The following is a 20,668-nucleotide window of genomic DNA, read 5'->3' on the forward strand; positions in this document are numbered from 1 at the left end:
TCTTCCTCCTCCTCCTCCTCCTCCTTCTCCTCCTCCTCCTTCTCCTCCTTTTCCTCCTTCTCCTCCTCCTTCTTCTTCTTTTTTGCCATATTGGGGTTTGAACTCAGGACCCTGTGCTTGCCAGGCAAGCACTCATTCTACTGAGCTATCTCCCTGACTGAATCCTCTACTTCTGTCTTTCATCTCTGCGCATTCTACATGCTCTCCATTTTTCAAGACCTAAGTAAAAACCCTGTCTTCTAGACTTCTTTCTAGGTGATCTCAGTTTTGAAACAATGTCTGCTGCACCTGAACATGCACAGTGGCTCCCAGGTATCACTCTAGGTGTTAGGCATTTATTATATCACTTTTTGTTGTAGTTATTGCATATAGGTATACATCAATGATAAGACTTTTTCAGAGGATTGGAGGATGAGCCTCATGTGTCTTTGGCAACTATGTAGAAGACATTGGCCCAGAGGGTGGAGGATAGAAAACTTAATGACTGAGTGAATGAATAAATGATTATTCATACATTTTTTCAGCCCATATTTATTTATCAAGTACAATAGGCCAGATCTAGTTCTAGAATAGATGCTCTATACTGAGATGACCACAATGAACAATGAATGTATCATTAAGGCACAAACACTGCAGTGAAGGAAGACAGGCAATAAACAGAAAAAATACAACCATCAAATAATTACACTTCCTGATAAGACTGGAGGTACTCCGCAGGTACCTGGAGGTAGGGTGATCAGCTAAGGCCCCATTGAGCACAGTGTGTGAGCTTTGACCTAAAAAATGCCAAGGAGGAAACCTTCCAAATTGCCAGAGGAAGAACATCTAAGGCAGAGGAAAAAGTCAGTTTCCAGACACTCATGTGGAAAGAGCCCAGTAATGACGTGAGTTGAAGAAGAGAGGCAAGGTCCCATCATGCTGAACCTTATGGGTCAGGAAGAGGACACAGGCTTATTCTAAATGCAAACAGAGTGTCCACTGAAGGGCTGTGGACAGAACGGATGCATGGTGAGATTTATGGTCATGTGTGGGAAGGGATGTGCCACAGGAACACAGTGGCTGGCAACAGCAAACATTTGGCTGTGCTGAAATGGGCTGGAGGCATGAATGGACAGAAGCAGAAGAACTTGAGACGTGTGTCGGGGACTGAAGATGCACTGGATGTGAGGGATTCATGGTGACTGGCCAAGGCAGGGGGATGGACAGGTGCAGGGGAGAGTTCAGGGTGTGTGTGGGTGTGGCATTAACTCTTTCTTAGCATTCAGGGAGGCTGCTAAATGTCGACCAGCTCATTCTGCTTTGACTGCTGCCCTGTATGGTTCAAGTTAAGTAGGAAATGCAGCCAGCTGACCTCTTCTCAAGTGGCTGCCTGGTGCAGAGCCAAGGACGTCTTGGCTTGACCCAGTGGCTCTTTGGCACATGCCAAGTAGGGTGGGGTTAGATGGGGCCATTCCTCCGCTTGTTCACCAGTGTTCTCTTGCACCTTTGCAAGGCTGGACAAGAAGAGATCATGATTCAAGGTTCTGGGGTATTGAGATGAGATGTCAGGCTCACACATTTCCTGAGACGAGCAGGAAAGACAGCGGAGGTGGGAGGGATAGTGCACATGCTAACTACATATGTGGTTGTTAACTACACGTCAGGGGGATGGGGAGATAGCTCAGTGGTCTAAGTGCCTGCCTGGCAAGTGCAAGGACCTGAGTTTGATCCCGGTACTACATGCTGTGTCAGCCCTGAAACCCCAGCATGCAAAGCCAGCCACCAAAACTGGGTGTGGTGGCATATGCCTGCAATCCCAGCGCTGGGCAGGCTGAGACAGGAGGATCATTATGAGGCTGGGCTGTGTAGTGAGACCCTGTACCAAATACATAAATAGTTAAAAAACAACAAGAATGTGTCAGGCACTGTAAGAACCTGCATAACCTCTACTTTTATACTATATGGTTAAAGACACAAGGCGTCTGAGCCTTAGAGAAGTGAAATCACCTGCTTAAGGTCACAGATTAGAAAGCAACAGAGGCAAGTGCTGGGCCCACGATGTTTGGCTTGTCTCCATTGTCCTAACTATAGAGCCCCCTAGTCTTCTTCTGAAGCGCTAACAATTTTGGGTGATAGATGCCTTCCTGACTTGGTTGCGTATGTCCTACGACTTATTCATACAAGGTTGAATCGCCCACCCTACCTGCTCTCTCTGTGTATGCCTTTTCTCTCAGGTTACCCTGGTTGAGAATATGGGAAATCAGGCAGTGACTGCCAGGGAAAACGGGGCAGGCTTGCTCTGACTCTAGTGGTCACATTTAATATTTGGTGCAAGGTCCATTCAAAGCGACTGCTTTGCTATGACCTAAGGAAGGGAACGATGAGATGATGTTGACATATAGTAATGGTGTTGAAAGGTAAGGTTGTTGCTGCCATGTGGTTTATGCCAAGGCAAATGACTTGCGGCACCAGGGCGGGATAGAAGTGAGCTATCCTTGATGGAGAGACCCACTTTTCCTTGTTTGACATTAGGCTCTGCTTGTTTCCTTCTCAGCTCACTTCTACTTTCTGTCATCAATGCCTTCATGCAAATTGTTGGTGGTAAAACTGGGCATTTCTGTAGTCTTGGACATTTGAGTAGATGGGAGAGAACTAGAAAACTACATGATTCAAATATGTTTTGAAGTAATTTTAATGCATGACTCTAGGTTTATTATGAAAATCTGCATAGATTTTGCCAAAGTTCCTCACTTGCCAGAGACTCTAATTCAGATTTTAAAGCCCAGGCCCAAGTGCCGGTCTCTTTTTCTGGCTTGATTCCTAGTCCCTGGGTGGAAGGAGATGAAGTAGCTCCTTTGGGGGACTAAACACTAACCCATTCCGGGTAAATGAATACTTCTAGCTTTTATGACAAGATATAATTTTAATCTTTCATGATGTATCCATATGCCATTATTAAGATAATAAATATTTTCAAATTATTCTTCAAAACAAGATGGTGCATACAAAAAAATCAATGAAATAATATGTGTAGCTGCGTTGCTAGCACAAAAGGCATCAACCACACAGAAGACGCAAATTTTAATGTGTAAAAGCCTATCTAGCCCTGGACCTTTCAGACATGGACACCATTCAGCAAGACTGTATCCAAGTAAGGATTGTTAATGCCCTTGCAGGCACAAGAATAAGGTTCTCATTCTGAGCATAAGTACTTCCCTAAGGGCATCCCTCTGCATGGAGTATCTGTAACTATATAAATGTACTGGGACCCAGAGCTTAACTGTAAGATCTCTAAGGATGGGCCAGAGGAACTGTATGCTCAACTTAACACATACATATTGAGTTCTGTTCTGGTTATCTAATGTTGTATAACAAACAATCCCCAAACACAGTGGCTTAAAACAATAATTTAAAAATGAACTTTTAGTTTTCTAGAGGTTCAGAGGTATCTTATTTGGGGTTTAGTGGTGTCTTACTTGGTGTCCTTCATACAGTTGCTATCAAATGGCTATGCAGGCTGGGGTCACTGGAGGCATTGTCCTCTCTTTCCTGGTGCCTGTGTTGGTTGGGAATCTTGCCTGCCTCATGTAGCTAGCTTGGGCTTCCTCATAGCAAGGTTATCTCAAAGCACTTGGACATTTTTACATAGTAGTATGTTTCTACCTCCAATGACCCACATGGGAACTACAAAGCTTATTCCGATTTAGAAATCTTTCAAGCACTTTTTCTGCCAAAATCCATTGTTTAGAGGAATCACAGAATATCCCAGAGTCCAGGAGAGGAGGAAAGGGTGGAATTGGCTATGATTACAGGGGGAGCTTGGGAACAGTAGCCATCTTGAAGGACCAGTGCCCTGGGTTCTAGCCACTGAAACTTCAGGGGCTGGCATGGAGGTGCTAGTACTGAATGGAATGCGGTTTCTGCATACCAGGAGGTGCAGGGCTGACACAGCACAGAAGGCAATTGGCTGCTACAAACGGATGAACTGTAGAGACAGATGAGACAGTGGAATTTTCATCTCTCTACAGGACCCCTCTAGGAATACTTGGCTTAGAGCAGAAATTACTTATATTTGGGTCAAGAAAGACAATTTCTTTAACAGATCAAGGATCTATAAAAGATATATTTGATGGCAGCTCCATGGGGAGGGAGACTGGCATGTAGAACAGTGGCTGTGAACTATAAGTTTCCTAAAGAAAACTCCTTTGTGAGTTGGGAGTCTTGTGCCCTGGTTAAAAACAACTCTGTGCCATACTTTTTGGTTTTTTCAGACCAATGAAAACTATCAGGAATCTGTAAGTTACAGGTATAAACCTTGAAGCTGGTTCTTACCACTAGGCATTGATCTGTCTTTGCCAAGGGGATCACTAGGTGTGAGGAGATTTAATATTTTCTTAAGCTTGGCTTTCTCAGTTTTCAGTCACAGCTCAAATGTCACCACCCTGGTGAGCCCTGCTGTTTGCACATTCTTGTCTAGAGGAGTGAAGTGTTTCTCCACTTCCAGCTCACACTCTGTCCCGTCATATGATTTATTGCTCTCCTACTGCCTGTATTTATCTTGTTTATCTAAACCTTATTGTCTAGTTCCCACCTCCTATTGCGGCTGATTTACTTCCTGGCACATAGTAGCTGTTCGATAAAAATTTCTTAAATAAAAATAATAAGTGTTTAGAATCTAGAAAGAAGCACATTAATGGCCACTGAAGTTGGTTTAATGACTACCAGGACTAGTATCCATTTTTTTTTCAGAGTAAGTAAAACAAAAATGTACAATTCTCGAGGAAAAGTCCAAGATTTGTCCCACATTTTTATCCTGTACTTAGAATTCAGCTTGAATTTTATTCCTCAGTCACTAGTGGAAATTAAAAGGCCACACTAGGCTTGGAAGTGGTGGTCAACTGTTTGTGGGTGATACAATCAGGGGAAAAGTCAGATTTAGGATTGCAGTTAGTCAGGTCTCTGTCTTGTTCTACCTTGTATATACTGTAACGTTGATCTATTGATCGGGAATGAGTGTTTTTCAATTTCCTAGCAGATACAGCAGCGTGAGGGTAAGGATGCAAGGTGAATGTGCCATCAGGCTGCCCTTGCAGGGAGCTTGTTTCTTTCAGGATCTCTTTGATTTGTGCAGGTGGCAAGTTGTATGGCCCACATGCTTGCCATCATGTATGACCTCCAGGAGCTTGGGTAGGTTTCTCAAACTTCTCTGCTTCAGTTTTTCCTGCTGTATAGTGAAGATATCAACCATACCTATCTCTAGGGTTGGCATAGGAAGTTAATATAGGGAAAAGCTTAGCATAGTACCTAGCATGCAGTAAGCATCATCTAAGGATTTGCTAACGTTGCTATGAGTGAAGACCATTTGCAAAGTGCTGGCATTATCATTTCATTGTGACCATAAGACAACTGCTTCAGGGCAGGTAGATCATATGTAAACATTTTCTTTTCAAAAGTTTCTATAAAGTTGTTATATTAATAAAAACCTATTTACTATAAGATTGACGTGTGGTACAAGGATAATTATACCGCTAGCTCTCTGTGTTCAGATGAGGAGGTCCTCCAAAGTTCGCTGGGGACACACATGGACCTACAGGACACTTATGTCAGGACTCAGCAACTGCACATAAAGGGCTAGACGACATTACCTAGAAGAGAGCCAGACGTGGGCCAGGGTACGTGGCCCATTTGGTGAGGTGCGTGGAGAGCTTGACTTGAAACTAAAAGACCTGAGACAGCTTTTGGACCTGGCTGAGTTAAGTGTCAGCATATGATCTTGTCTCTTTGCATTTTCTGTAAAATGAGGATAGAAGTTCCCGCCTCCTTCAAAATCCTCTGAAGTCTAGATGAGAAGTAAATGGGGGAAGGCTTACACAACTCCAAGTTTGTATGACACTATTAGACACCAATATTCAAGGCCTGGTGTTTGTTTTCTCTACACATCCTCTCTGCATCCCTCCTTCCTTTTGTTTTTCTGTTCTCAACCTCATTATTTTAAACTAAAAATTTTGACTTCTATTGATGTAAAAACACATCTCTGCTATGGGACACTCTCCTTTGAGGTTATTCTAAAAGAGACTGGTATTATGAGCTAATTTTAGAGGATTAAACAAGTACCTACTGAGCATCTGAGAGGAGAAATAAATGTAACAAGGAGAAGCTAGCAGGCAGTGAATTTCACTAGTTTGTTCAAAACCGACCTTAGTAACATCAAAAACAAAGTACGAGCTCTAAGAAACTGCTTTGGAATTCAGTGAACTGCAAAGAGGAGGAGGGACTGTAAGAGGGGTATTAAACCTCACATAGGTCTGATTTACGTCCAGATTCTGCAAGGTCCTAGTCCTATCAGAGCTGTAGCTCCTCTGTCAGTGAAATGGGGCATCATGTCAGTAGCCCAGGATTCTGAGGACTGACTGAGTTGAGGCAGAAAGCACCTACTGTGTGACTGACAGTGAGCTGTGCATGGATATCTTACCAGGAATTTCCGTTTCTGCTTCCAGTGGCTGCCCTGGGCATTGGTGGCCACGTGTGCTTCAGTGACAGTTTTGATGAGCTCCCATTCCTCATCTGAGGGCTCCGGCTTGTGTCCTATGGATTTCTGCAGCTCCTCCCGCCGCCTCTTTTCCCGGTTCTCCTCAATGAGCTTCCTCTTGGCCAGCCTCTTGCTGTCATCCAGCACCACTGGGAGGGAGAAAGGTGAGGATACATGTGGATATCCCTAAGTGTGTGTACATCCTGGAGCCTCAGGGGTGGGGACCACTGAGGCACAAGTGGATCAGTGTGTTTCTTAGGGGGGGATAGGTCACATTAGGGCTTTCTCTTCCCCTGGCAGCAAATTGTTACTGGTCAGCCATTGTCCAGCATGAGCCCCTGTGCCAAATTCCTAATGCCCAGTCAGCTTTTCAAAATGAAGCTCTGCAGTAAGCTGCACTTTGGCCCCTCCAACTCCACAGATGGAAGCCCTTGGAAGGGGTGCAATAGAGAGAAGTGAAATTTATCCTACTTCAGGATCACAGGTAAATCTGTCTAGTCAGTCATCTAAATTCACTCATGTCTTTATTTCTTCCCTCCTTTCTTAAGATTCCTCTTAAAATGGTGAGGAGACGTCAGGCCAAAGAACAATTGTGGAGTGGGATGGGAAGCTCCTGGTTCCCTCCTCTGAGGAACAGGACCAAGTCTTCATTGGCTCATTTATAGGCTAATCCTGTGGTGAGACCTATCTTGAGCTAGCTTCGCAGATGTACACTTTACACCGCTCCATAGGTGATCAACTTGCAATGGAAATTAAGGAGCCCAGGCCTCAAACTCTAGACAGATGTTGACTTGAATTCTGACCCTAATACTTCTGGCTGTGTGACCTCCTCAGCTCTCTGCATTTTCTTTCGTTTCTTCCTAAATGAGATCAGTAATACACTACCCAAGGTACTAAATGTTGTAATACTCAGCACATGCAACCATAACTTTTATCATTTGTGCAAAAGGGAAGAGTAGGCCACAAGAAATTTGTACTTCCATGGTCAATTTCCAAAACAAAACCATGTCACTAGTCTCTTAGTGTCTATCAGTGAAATAGAAGTAGCAGAGTCACAATGTTTTAGAACCAGAAGGGACCTCAGATATCATCCAACTTCTCCTTTCCCAGAGGAGGAAACTGATCCTGAGAGCTTGGGACTTGTCTGAAGTCATAGAGCAAGCTCACGGCCGAGCCAGGCCTAGAACTCCTGACTCCAGTTTTATAACATCACGGTTCCAAGACCATTTCTTAAAACAGAAAACAGAGAAGGAAGAGAATCAAGGTGCCTAGATAACTCACAAACAGAATACGAAACCCTGAGTATTTGACGCTGGAGTGGGTTGTCAAAGCGAGCAGCTATCATGGCAGGGAATATGGAAAAGGCCTGCTAAATCACTTTGGTTCTTGCAGCAAAGCTAATAATGCGCAGAGCTTTATTTTCTGAATGCATCTAGCATGTCAGAAACAGTTGGCAATGGACATTAATTATCTAACATAATCCTGGACAGAACCCTCTAAAGTTGGCAGTGATTTCAGAGCAGAGAAACTGAAGGCTTAATACTGGGGGGGTCACAGAGCTAATAACTGACAGTGCTGAACCTCAAAGATTATTTTTTGTTAAATCATAAAGCCTGAGTTCTTAAAATGCCTCCCAAACAAGTCAGAAAACACCAAATTTTATCTTCACACAATCTAGATTAACAAAATTTCTTAACCTCAAAATACTCGTATGTTAAAGTTCTTAATGAAACAATGAAATAGATGATCAACCATAATGATTCATTACAGTAATGTATCTAAACAATTGGTCCCAAGTAAATCATAGTCACATATCCTTCTCAGGCATATTGCTGGCAAGGCTAAAACCTTTAAAAGATAAAGAACAGACACAGCTAGAGGTAGGGATTAACTCAGGATTTTCAGCCTAACACCATAACACGACCCTCTTCCCTTTGAATGATCCTTCGTTCTGTCTTCCTTACCATGCAAAGCAAGATCTTCCATAGTTTTTTTGTTGTTGCTATTGTTTTCTCAGAGAAAATTCTATTTTTCACATCAGGGTAAGCATGATTATTTTCTTTTATATCAGAAAGAATCCTCACTGAATTTTCCCTTTCTTTCCTTTGTTTTTCTTTTCCTTTTAAATGTTTAGCTAACAGTTGGAATTCCTCCCTGATGTGTAAAAGTTTATGGCAGTAGAAATCATTAACTCTGATGTCTGACAAAGGGGAAGCCTTGTTGTGAGGCACACGATTCTTTTCATGATTAATTAAGGTGACTGGTGTAAGTCCCTTACACACTGTGGGGAGGAGAGACCCGAAGGGCTAATCTCACCACCATATGCTGTGGCACTGGGGACACTGGGGATGACCACTTTAGCTCCAATGACTTTATGGCTAAAAATACAAGAAGCAACCAAATGAAGGGTGCTTCATGAATTTTCTAGAAGTTTCCTAGACATTTTTTGCTAATGTTCTGTCTCTAAAAAGTGCCCATAAAATAATTTGTCTTTGCTTTGAAAAAGAATATAAGAACTAGGACATGAGGCTCTGATCACATGTGTGAAGATTACTAAGTTAAAGGGATGAGGCCTTACTTGTAACACATTGCAGGGTTGGTAACAGCCCATCCTCCCAGCACTATAGAGGTAATTTATAGGGATAATTTCACCACTTTATTTCCCTCATCATCTGGCTACTTTGAGAGTTAAGAGTTGATAGGACAGGAGTAGAATAAAACCCACACAGCAATAGCTTCTACCCTCTTGGATGGCAAGCGGGAAGTGGGGAGGGACAGGGCTGGGGAAACCATGTATTCCCCTCTCTGTCTATGTGGGTCCTCACTACTTTTCTGCCTGACTGATCTTGAACCAAATCCTTCCCCAATCAGCACTCCTTGAATATGAAGCAAATGAAGATGATCTACTTACAATCTGTTGCCATGCCAACATAGATACATTTCTTGAAGCGACATTCCTGGCACTGATTTCGTGTGACTTTGTCTATGACACATTTTCCTTCATATTTACAGGAATAGGATGGATGGAGATTTTTCTGAATGGTTCTTCTAAAGAAACCCTACATGAGAAAGAAAGACCCAAGATAACAGTTTTATATTTTCAAGAAATAAATGATTCTGGAGCTTTGAGTCCGTATAATTATAAGATGAATTGTTTGGGGCTTTAACATACATTTGGGCTTCTAGTTTTATCTGTTTCCACTAATATGGGATAGCAGGCCTAAAGGGAATCTAAGGAGCTGAAGGAGCTGTCAAAGGACTTCAGAGTCAATATGACTTTGAGGGGGCCGGGGAGATGGCTCAGTAGGATAAGTGCTTGACTGGCGAATGCAAGGATCAGAGTTCAATCCCCAGTTCCACCAAAAAAAATAAAAAAAAAAAAACAACAAAGAGAAATCATTTTTTTTTAAAAAAGCAACAACAACAAAATCTTATTCCAAGTATTTCAGTAATTTTTTTTTTTTGTGTGTATGTGCTTAGCTATACACTAGGTTGTTGTTTTTTGTGAGGTGGTTCAAAAGGATAAAAATGAAAGCTTTCTTTTTTTCCTTTTTTTTTGAAGCTGCTGTTTCTTTATTTAATTTTTTCATTTATTTATTTATTTTTGGCCTGTTTGATGTATGGGGGAAACAATGTTGTCCAACAATAAAACAGAATTTTATTTCAAAAAGAATTACCACTTTGGATTTTACTCAAAGAAATGAAGCCAATGGAAGAATCTAGTGCATTTGATAATATTTATTATTTTTCATAGCATGTTATAATTATGCTGCTGAATTAAGCTATGAGGAGCTTTACTAATTTATACTAGGAAAAAGAAGAGCTGGCTAACTGTGATACTTTACCAATTAATAATGTAATCATTTCATAATTAAATAGATGCATTATCTGCATCTAGAGATTTCACTTAATTCTCATTTCGACTTCTGAGATGGCTCTCAGTCTTTCAAATGCTTTTCAGATTTTCCACAAAATATCTCCCTAAACTGATTGCACTGAAGTTTTTCTTTTCATAACCCTCTTTTGCTCTGTATCTGTAGACATACACCTATGAATTCAGTATGCTTTCTCCTTCCTGAAGTGTACAGTTCAGTTGTAGGTTCAGAGTATGTGGCTTACATGGAATCATTAAGGAGGTCCTACTAGAACTTTTGTGGATTGACCCCTACATCTCAGCAGCTGTATTCTGAATTGTGGGACTTAATAAGGGCACTGAGCACCTGCACAGGGCTGTTGGATGCACTCCATATTCTTTTCTCTTCCCCACAATCTAAGTTATGAGGGAGAAGATCTAAATATCTCCATGATAGAGGTGAGAAGAGTTAATTGCTACACAGGTTAAATTACTTGCTTCAAGTCATGTGGTAACTGCATACTGGAACTTGATTAGGAGCACAAGATATATACTCCAAATCTCATTTGCTTAGCATTTATATAATGTAAAATGAAGTGTGCTTACTGTACTATTTAAATGAATAAACAGTCCTTTTCAATCTATGACTCAGAAAACTTCCATTTTATCTGTTTTGGGGACCAGCAAGATAGCTCAGCAGTCTAAGTGCCTGCTTAGCCAAGCGAAGGGACCAGGATTTGGTTCCTGGCACCACATGGAGCACTGGCCCCACCCTTGGGCTTCTCTGTTTTGGTAGATTTTTTTGGTCTTTTTGAGACAGGGTTTCACTACGCAGTTCAAGCTGGCCTTGAACTCATTTTGTAGCCCAGGCTGGCCTCAAACTTGGAGCAATCCTCCTGCCTCAGCCTCTTGAGTCTTGGAATTACAGGCATGCACTACCATGCCTGGCCTCTGTTTTGGTAGATTAGCAAGGTTTTAAGAGGTTCTCAGCTAGGGTTGGGGAGATGGCTCAGTGGAGTAAGTGCTTCCCTGGCAACCTCAAGGGCCTGAGTTCAATCCCTGATTCTGCAAAAAAAAAAAAAAAAAAAAAAGAGGTTCTCATCTAAAATGTGAAAGGGGCTTCTCTGTAAAATAAATTGTGGGCCTTAAATGTCAATTGTTCTTGCTTTAGCCCACATTTTTATTATCTCATTTTTTGATTTAAATTACATACATATGCCCACTTTCACACAAAAGCTCTTCAATATATATAAAAGGTCCACAGCAGAACACACTGCAAAAACCCTAGGGAAAACTGAGAGTTGTAGGCTTGTGGGGACATGTGTAGACCATTTCCACTCTTCAAGTTCTAATAGAAAAACTGTCTTGTTGCATTTTGATTTTGCATCCATAAATACTGGAGTGTGTGAACCTGTAGGATTGGACACATGGTTATGGGGTTATAGAATCACAGGTAGGCATCAATACGAGATGTCAGCCACGTTTCCCTGGGGCTAGAGGGCAGGTAAATCCTGCCAGAAATGGGACGTCAGAGTGTGTCATGTGACTGAACACACACTTGTCTGTGAACTGCCCTCTGCTAGGTGCCCCTCTGTCCACGGAGAGTAGAGAAAGGCAGAAGAAACCCCGAGCTTCCTGGCAGAGGACACCCAGGGGCAGGGTAGGGGCCGGCCAGCACTCCTTTCCCGGAGGTCACGTTTCTCCAGAGGTGGATGTACTCAAATCTAAGACTGTCAGCAAGAGAGAGTGCCGAGGGCTGAGTGCTGCTATAAAAACAGGAAAAGGGTTTTTGTGTCTGGAACTGGGGTGACTTTTTCTCCCTCACACTCTGATGCCAGCTTGTGCTAAGGAAGTGGGGGACCAAGGAGGGAGATAGCACTCTAAGGTATACTATACCAGAAGGAGGGGCACCTATTTCTCTCTAAAGCCTGTTCTGGGTACTCTTTGATGGAGTGAGTGAAATAATTTATATTTGCCTATTTGGAGAAAGCAGTTGTGGTGGTTTGCGGGCCTATGCATGGTGTTATCCTGCTGTGGCCTACCTGTGGTGTGTTTTTTTGGATGCTTCCTGGGCCCAATCCCTTCTATACTACTGTGTCTCTGAAGTACAGAGAAGCATATTTTTGTTTTACATGTGATGAAGGACTACTTTATATGAGTAAATGTAAAAATATTAGGTCCCTTAATTTTTAAAAATGACAAAAATTAATTTCTAGCAACAAACTTAGGGGAAGACATTTATCATAGTATTTTTGTGTAATATAAATGTATTTATAATTTACTTATTTAAAAGAAATCCTTTTAGCTCAGCCATAGAGCATCTACTTCACATTTGTGAGGCCCAGGGTTCAATCCTCAGCAAATACCCCCACCGGCCAAGAAAAGGAAAAGTTGATGAGAGATTTCTTTGGGAATAAACAAGGACACATATCTCACTGTTTCGTTGGTGAAGAGGTGTGCTACTTTATACATCAATCATACCTATTTCTGTGCATTCTGAGAATTGGATCCACTTCTCTGAGGTTCAAGATAAAGTACTAATCATTGAGATAAAGAGCACATGTCACCTTCCTAGTTCAACATTTGGACAGGTTTGGGTACTTCTTAGAGAATAGCTTATGGTGGGGAAGCACAAACATTCCTTCTATAAGACACGTATAAAAACTGGCACAATTATCCTGGTCTTTTGAAAGGAGCAGTTAATGTTTAAAATATATTTTTTCTTTTTATTCTTATTTTTTCTTTCTTTTGAATTTCTTACCACTGTTATTATTGTTTGTTTTGCTTTTTCTTTAAGCCAATCTTACACGTTCGTATCTGGTAATCTGAACAACTAATTTGAAGATAATATGCAATACAGCAACCATTGTTGAATTCCTATTACTTTGTTTAGTGAAATTTTGTATAGTTTTAAATACTTTTTTCTTTTCTATCACTATTTTGTATTTTTTTAAAAACCTGGCACATCACAATAGACAAGATATGTCCAAAGGGTTTCACTTTAAAAATTTTTTTTATTTTGTACTTCAATGAGCACACTGCATGTGATAAATATTTTAATAGTGACTAAGCATGAGACAAACATTTTTCAAAATTCTATTAACTCTGTGTAGCGTTACTATGTTGTAAAGGTCACATTTCCTCTACAACAGAGGAATATATTTACATGCTCCAGGATTTGCCACAAGGATTTCACTTTTGTCAAGGCAAAAATGATTGTACCCCTACTGTGTGGGTTAGAAATGTTTTTAAATTACAGATTTGAGTCAATAGTATAGAATGTAACTGTTTTGATGTTTCGCCACTCTTAAAAAGTTATGCATCAGTTGAAAAAAATCTTGTCTTTTTCCAAAATGCTTTGTCATTATAGTGAATGAGGCACAACCCCCACCCCTGGCACCCAGAGGAGGCTCCTCTTTGGTTTCATGATGGAGGCAAACCTAAACACAGTACTATTCTCATCAGACACAAAGGTTGAAAATACACAGATGTATACAGACATAGGGTTTGAAAAACTTAACCTGTTGGTAGTTGATTTTTCTTTGAAGCAAACCTCAGCTCAATCAAGAAAACTTCAAGATCCAGTGGTCCTGAGAGAAGAAGCTAGCTGATTTTAGTGAGGTGGGGACTTAGGGGAATAGGCTCAATTTTTCCTTTGTTCAAGGGCAATCTCTACTACTGCATTCAGTCCTCTGGATGAGACTCTTAGCCTGGAGAGTCCCATAGTAGAGTTAAAAATTAAATGCAATTTTCATTAGATTCTTTCCCAGGATTCAAATTGAATCATAAGAAGCTGATTTAAAAGAATCTCAATGCTGCATAATCAGGCAGGTAAAGCCTTTTAAATTAAGGCTAATATCTGAAAAAAAGGCCAGCTTTAATCACTGAGCTTTTGGAATCAGAGAATGTATCTAGAGTTCTATAGTATTATTACTTTCAGTACAAGCCAATAAAACTGCTTTCAAGAGAGGGTTTGCAAGCATTCTAATTAATAAATAGCCAGGACTTTTGTAATTAGCTTTATTAAACTTGTTAAGACATTATTTTCATAGTTACAATGGCAACCTTTAGCCCAGTCTTTGCTGAAGAACCACAAAATCCAGATCAAAGGGGTCTGCCTGAAGGAAGACCATATTACACTATATTCCAAATAGAATCTCACAAAGAAAAGGCCTCGGGACCTTAAGACATTACCTCTTCCAATGCATGTATAATCGCAACATGCTTAGCAGGCTTCTCCTAAGAGTTTCCTAATTTCATGCATAAAATGAGGGTATTTTCATGGAAAAATTTCTGCTAGGGAAATGGAATTCTCCTTGGTGTAAAACCAAATAATATGTTCATTTTGGGGGTCTAGGCAGAAGGGCAGGAGGAAAGGAGGTCTCAGAGGAAGGGAAGAAGAGCAAATTAGGCAGGCAAAGGAGGAGGGAAGATGGAGTGATTTTTTTTCTTCTTCAAATTTCAGTACAATTTTTGCTTAAGAATTTACTCCTTTAGTGGGTTTTAAATATAAAACATTGAAAAAGAAAATGATTATTTTCTAGGTGAAGTTTTTTGACCAAAAGATACTTTCCATAAAGCTCATCTTAATGTTGTTGGTGAGGATTGTAATTAGGCAAATTCAGACTCACTCTCAGGAGGTGAATGGACTGCTGTTCTCTGGTATGTTCCTGTCAAGTATCTCTTGAATGCAGAAAATACAATTACCTGATGGACAACCTGAATCTCCTTACTGCGGGCTGTGCTGAAAGCCACTTTAGATCAACTTCAGCGCATAATTGAACCTAAGTAGCCTCAAAGGTATTTCCTAATGGAACTCTGAAGTGGGCACATTCATGGAGATTAGCAGTGAAAAGGGCCTGTGACAGAGCAAGCCCCATCTCCTCCAATTTTGGAGATAAAACAGAAAAAATGTCAGTGTGCTTTTAGCTTGTTAACTTTGTGGGATGATAATGTATTTAAAAATTTATGTCTTTAAGAATGCAAAGTAAAAGTTTTATCAATTTCTTTTGCTTTTTTTGATCCTCTTCCTGTTTTAAGACTTACTGAAGAAGTCAGTCCTCACACTCTCATAAACTCAGTTCCTAAACACATCAAAAACGTGAGCGCCACCAGACCCCTGGATGGTCACCGGTGAGGAATGTTGAAATCTGGTTTTAATTTGAATTCAAATACTGAGCTCCAGCAGCACACAGGGAGGAGAGCAGCAGGGTTCTTACCTTGCAGCCTTCACATGTGATACAGCGATAGTGGTACCCCGTGGCTTTGTCGCCACACACCACACAGAGCTCATCCTTGTCCAAATAGCTGGGGATGTACCCTGGGAAGGAGGAAAAGGAGGGAGGTGAGTACGTGAGCCATGTGCACGTCGGAGATACACCAGGGCTGAGATTATCTGACCAGTGACAACACTGGTTTGCCAAGAGGAGGTAATGACAGGGGTGAGACCCGCAGCAAGCATCTTACATTTGCAGAGTAACCATCTGCAGATGCTGATGAGATCCTCGCTGTTGTGCAGATGAGATCAGATGAGGAGGCTGTTGGAGCCCACAAGTCAAGTAGACAGACCGGGATTTGGATTACTCTCAACACTGAATTCTGGATAACATAATTTTTTTTTCACATGGCTTATTTAAGAACTTATTCTTGATAGACTTTAACTACTGCGGGGGTCAACATACTATGCATTGATTTCAGAAAATTTCATAGCTGGGAAGGTGCTAGGATATCTCTAAGCACTTCTTTTAAAAAAATCATTTATTTACTGATTTATTTGGTACGGGGTCTTGCTATGCAACTCAGACTCATAGTGATCCTCCTGTCTCAGCCTCTCCATTTCTGGGATTACAGGTGTGCGTCACCACACCAGGTTTCAGCAGCCATCATGATGTGCCTGGTACAGCATGCGGTACCAGGGATCAAACTTGGGTCCTTGCACTTGCCAAGGAGGTGCTTAGGCCATGGAGCTATCTCCCCAGCCCCAGTTTCTTAAGTAATTCTGAGGGAAAGAAACTGGCCTTTGGGCTAGGCCTTTCTCAGGGTCACACTGGACTTTACTGGCAGAGACTAAGATGAGAGGCCCTTGATGTCCAATGCCCAGGATAAATTATGCTGGTCTTTGCTAAAATAGAGTTGAATAGAATGATAAAGGCCATCTGAAACAATGTGGTACATTTGGGATGTTATAATACACAATCCAACAACATGGGGTAGTATGAACTAGTTGTGATTCTCTTGAAAAGAAAATCCAACCATCAGAAGTTCCTTCCTCAGGGTACTTTTAGTTTGTCAGTTTAATTGTCTTAACCCAGAAAAATGAGGTTTTAAAAAAAGTTAGTCTGTCTTTGTTTCTTTTCCATGGAGACAACGTTTCCTTCCCCCCCCCCCCCCCGAACCTGCTTTGGAAGGGCAAGTTCAGTTCCACGTGTATCAACTCTTCACCGCAAAAGCACACAGTTTTAGGGAAAGCCCAAACATCAAAACAAGGCACAATTATAATTGAGAAAATAAAAGCAACCATTCTTAGGAAGTTCTGTGATTCAGCAAGCTTAGTCTCCATAAAAGATCAGTTAGGATGAAATGATTGGTAACTTACTGCATATTTTACTATGACATTTCCACAAACCTTTTATTAAATAAACTAGGCTTCTCAGGGCTTATTTTTCAAAGAAGAAAAGTCATAAAGAAAACAGAGTAAAATGAATCCTTTTCATAATTTCTTAGAAATTACTTTGCTCAGACTTTAATTTAGAAAAACGTTACTTCTTGGGAAGCAGGTAGATAGTTTCAAAGAAAGATTTGGTGATCTATAAAATTATATTACAGCTCTTCTTGGCTTTGGCTTCATACAAACCATGACTCATCTGTTGAGCTCACTTCCAGGGTTTCAGAACTCTCACCAGACAATTTAAAAGAGAATTCTGGGAAGTATCTGGACAAGAAAAAGGGAACTGGCATGGCTTTTGTGTTATCTGTTCTCTCATCTATTCATTAATTATCAAACATTTATTTAACATCTACTATGTAGGTGTTAAACACCTCAGTAGGTCCTGAGAAGACAGAAAGGAATAGAACATGATTTCTTTCTTTGAGAAATATATAAGCAACTGGGTTCTGGTTTTCCAGCTCTGATCTTTCCTCAATAATATAAAAAAGAGAAATAATGTAAAAGACATGAAGAGATGCTTAACATCACTATAAAACTGCAAATCAAACAGGGAGACATTAGATCCCACTTACAAAGATAATATTCCTGAAAATGACATACTAACAAGTGATGGAAAAGATAGGTACTCATGTGCCTGGATGGCAGATAGACACCTACTTAGAAGGTAACTTTTAAACTACAGACTAACACACGCATCTTCCCGGTAAAGGCGAATAGATTACATATCGAAATGGTCAGGACAGCTACACCTTCACCTCTGAGTCTTCTCAGTTATGTATAGTTGATTTCATGGAGTGAAGAATTTTCAGTGCTGGGTATCCAATGTGGACTAGAGAGGTAAAGGAGAGAGTCCAAGTCATTTTCCTCTATTCTAGGTGCCTGCTGTCACCCAGTTGGGCACTGTGCTGCTTATGGGACATGCCATAGGAGAGCCAAAACATGGCAGTGAGAATGTTAATCACAGCTGGGAAGGTGGGCATAATCCACCTCACCTCATCCTACCTCACTACACCTGCTGCTTTCATCTTCTGGCACTGACAGTAGAGCACTAAAGATTTCTTCTTTTCTGTAGCTCATTTATGTAGGCATTTATTTAGCTCATTTATTTAGGTTTGACCTTTTAGGTTCTTGTAAATTCTAGAACCCAACACTAATGAGAAAGTAGACTTTCATATTCTGTTATTAATTAATTAATTAATTAATTAGGTACAGAGTCTTGCTAGGCAGCTCGGACTCATAGTGATTGTCCTGTCTCAGCCTCCCGAGTGCTGGGATTATATGTGTGCACCACCATGTCCAGTTTTGGTGGCCAATATGGTACTGGGATTCAGCATGGAACACAGTTCTGGAGATCGAACCCGGGTCCTTGCGCTTGCTAGGCAGGAGCTTAGACCACTGAGCTATCTCCTGGGCCCAACTTTCATATTCTGACTGCTCTGAGAGAGGGGGTTTGCTTTACTCTCTTATTTCTCCCAGATTACTTTCTTGGTAGGTGGAAGTGACAAAGTACCTTAAATCACCAAATCTACCGAAATGTTAACTTAACTTAATGGCAGCTGATTACAGGATCAAGCTAGTGCACCGTCCTTGCTGCTTTGTTTTCTTTACATTGTTAGTTCTGAGCCATCTTATTTATCTAAAACAGTCAGTCACAAGTAATGATACATTAATCATTATGTCTTAGTCCCTTATTCATCATTAAACAACTTCCATCAGAGAATAACATCCCACACATAATGACTAGGTGGAGAGAGCGTCTCTTTAGGCTAATGGATACACCTGACATTGTCACATGCTCACGGATCCTCCTAGAGAACCTATTTCCTGCTGTTTAATCTCAAAGTCTCCATCTTTTCTCTCTCTTTTAAAAAAAATATTCACAAATTGAGTGACATGCTTCCAACATGCCCAAATGTGGAAAACGCACATGTAACATTTGCTCCATCACCACATCTCGACACTGACTGGCATGTGTCACGATGTCAGTGTCGTGCGAGACACAGTTCTGAAGCCTGATTATCTGAGAAGCTGTGTCTGTGTGTTGTCCCGGGAAACTGTGGAAGGAACCCGGCCAACCCCCACCCCCACCAACTAAGACCCATGATAGGCTGTGATAGCTCAAGAGTGATGCTTTCCCCAGTTTTATATGTCACACACATTTGTCTTCAGAATAATAAACTACACTGTCATTTTATAAAATATATTTTTATGAAATATAAAAATATTTGTTCAACAAAGGACTTAGTTTTTTTTTTTTGCTGTTGTTGTTGTTGGTATTTGGCAATCTCTGATGAATTTCTGGGTATCCTGCATATAAAATAAGCTGGCTTGGTAAAATATTACCCTTTTAAAATAATCTTTTGGAAATAACTTTATTAAGATATAGTTCATATGCCATATGATTCAATGGCTTTTACTATATTCAGAGTTGCATACTATCATCACTATGATGAATCTTACAACATTTTCACCATCCAAGAAAGAAACCTCGTACCTTTAAGAGTCACCCCCTAGTCCTTCCTTCTCCTCCACCCTTTTGACCCTTGGCAACCACTAATCTACATTTTGTTTTTACAGATTTTCTAACTCTGGACATTTCATCCAAGTGAAATCATATAATATGTAGCTTTTTACTTAGCAGAATGTTTTTAAGATTTATCTATTTGCAGCTAATAGTAATTTTACAAAATTTGGTTCTCAGAAGGTTGAGATATGGAAGGGGAAACTTGCACATTTATAGTACAAAACTGTGTAACAGATAATGAGGTTGTCTTTTTAGCTTAGGTTAAAGTCAAGCTTCCTCCTACATTGCTAAAACCAGGAGCCCAGCTAGTTTAATTCTTTTGATTGAATTCTAACAGCATGGCAGGTCCTAGGAAGAAATATTTTGGAACTTCTTGACAGACACATGACTCTTAGGTAATAAATATAAAGCAGATTAATCTCATGATCAATCTAAAATAAAAGGTCATGCCTAGGAAGGAGGGAAGAGGAGCTGAATCTGGAGGCCTTTTTCCATCTGACTAATCTTACCTTCTTTTCTTTTCCTTTTTAAAAAATCTTACCTTCTAGGTAAGCCCACCTGCCAAGCAGAACCAGGCCTGCTGTTTTAAGGGAGCCATTGTTATCTACGGTAGTGGTAAGTACTCCGGGCATCTCAATGAAGTAAAGCACTTGCAGGTTACACTGTGTATTTGAGGAGCGGCATTGGTTACTAGTAAAGAAGTCTGATGAATAACTCTCCTCATCCTGAAAATAGTCAAAGTGAATTCTGATCGATCTTTCCAACTAAGAACTCACAGCCAACAAACCCCGGGTAGGTTAGGATTCAGAATAAGTCTGCATTTTCTTCTAAAGAAGCCACCAAATTATTAGTATGCTATTTATTTCCTAGTACTGGGTATTGAACCCAGGGACTTTGCACAGAGCTACACTTTCAATCTTTCTTTTTTCTTTAGACAGGTGAGGTGGTACACACCTGTAATCCCAGGACTCAGGAGGTTGAAGCAAGAGGACTGTAGCAAGTTCAAGACCAGCCTGGGCTACGAAGTGAGCTCAAGGCCAGCCTGAACTGCATAGCGAGACTCTGTCTCAAAAAGACACACACACACACACACACACACACACACACACACACACA

At 40.8% G+C, this 20,668-nt stretch overlaps 1 protein-coding gene across 3 annotated transcripts in view; it reads right to left on the reverse strand.

Annotated features, from left to right (window-relative positions):
* Thrb (thyroid hormone receptor beta) overlaps nt 1–20,668 on the reverse strand; it is a 239,898-nt gene that overhangs the window by 20,362 nt on the left and 198,868 nt on the right. For all 3 annotated transcript variants that reach the window (XM_023718510.1, XM_004634188.3, XM_004634187.2), the window contains 3 exons: nt 15,581–15,681; nt 9,420–9,567; nt 6,452–6,657 (listed from right to left, as the gene is read on the reverse strand). In XM_023718510.1, the coding sequence (XP_023574278.1) occupies nt 6,452–6,657; nt 9,420–9,567; nt 15,581–15,681 (455 nt within the window). The remainder of the gene's footprint in view (nt 1–6,451; nt 6,658–9,419; nt 9,568–15,580; nt 15,682–20,668) is intronic.

The sequence above is a fragment of the Octodon degus genome, unplaced genomic scaffold (assembly GCF_000260255.1).
Source record: "Octodon degus isolate 3935 unplaced genomic scaffold, OctDeg1.0 scaffold00059, whole genome shotgun sequence".
In the NCBI taxonomy this organism is placed as follows: Eukaryota; Metazoa; Chordata; class Mammalia; order Rodentia; family Octodontidae; genus Octodon; species Octodon degus.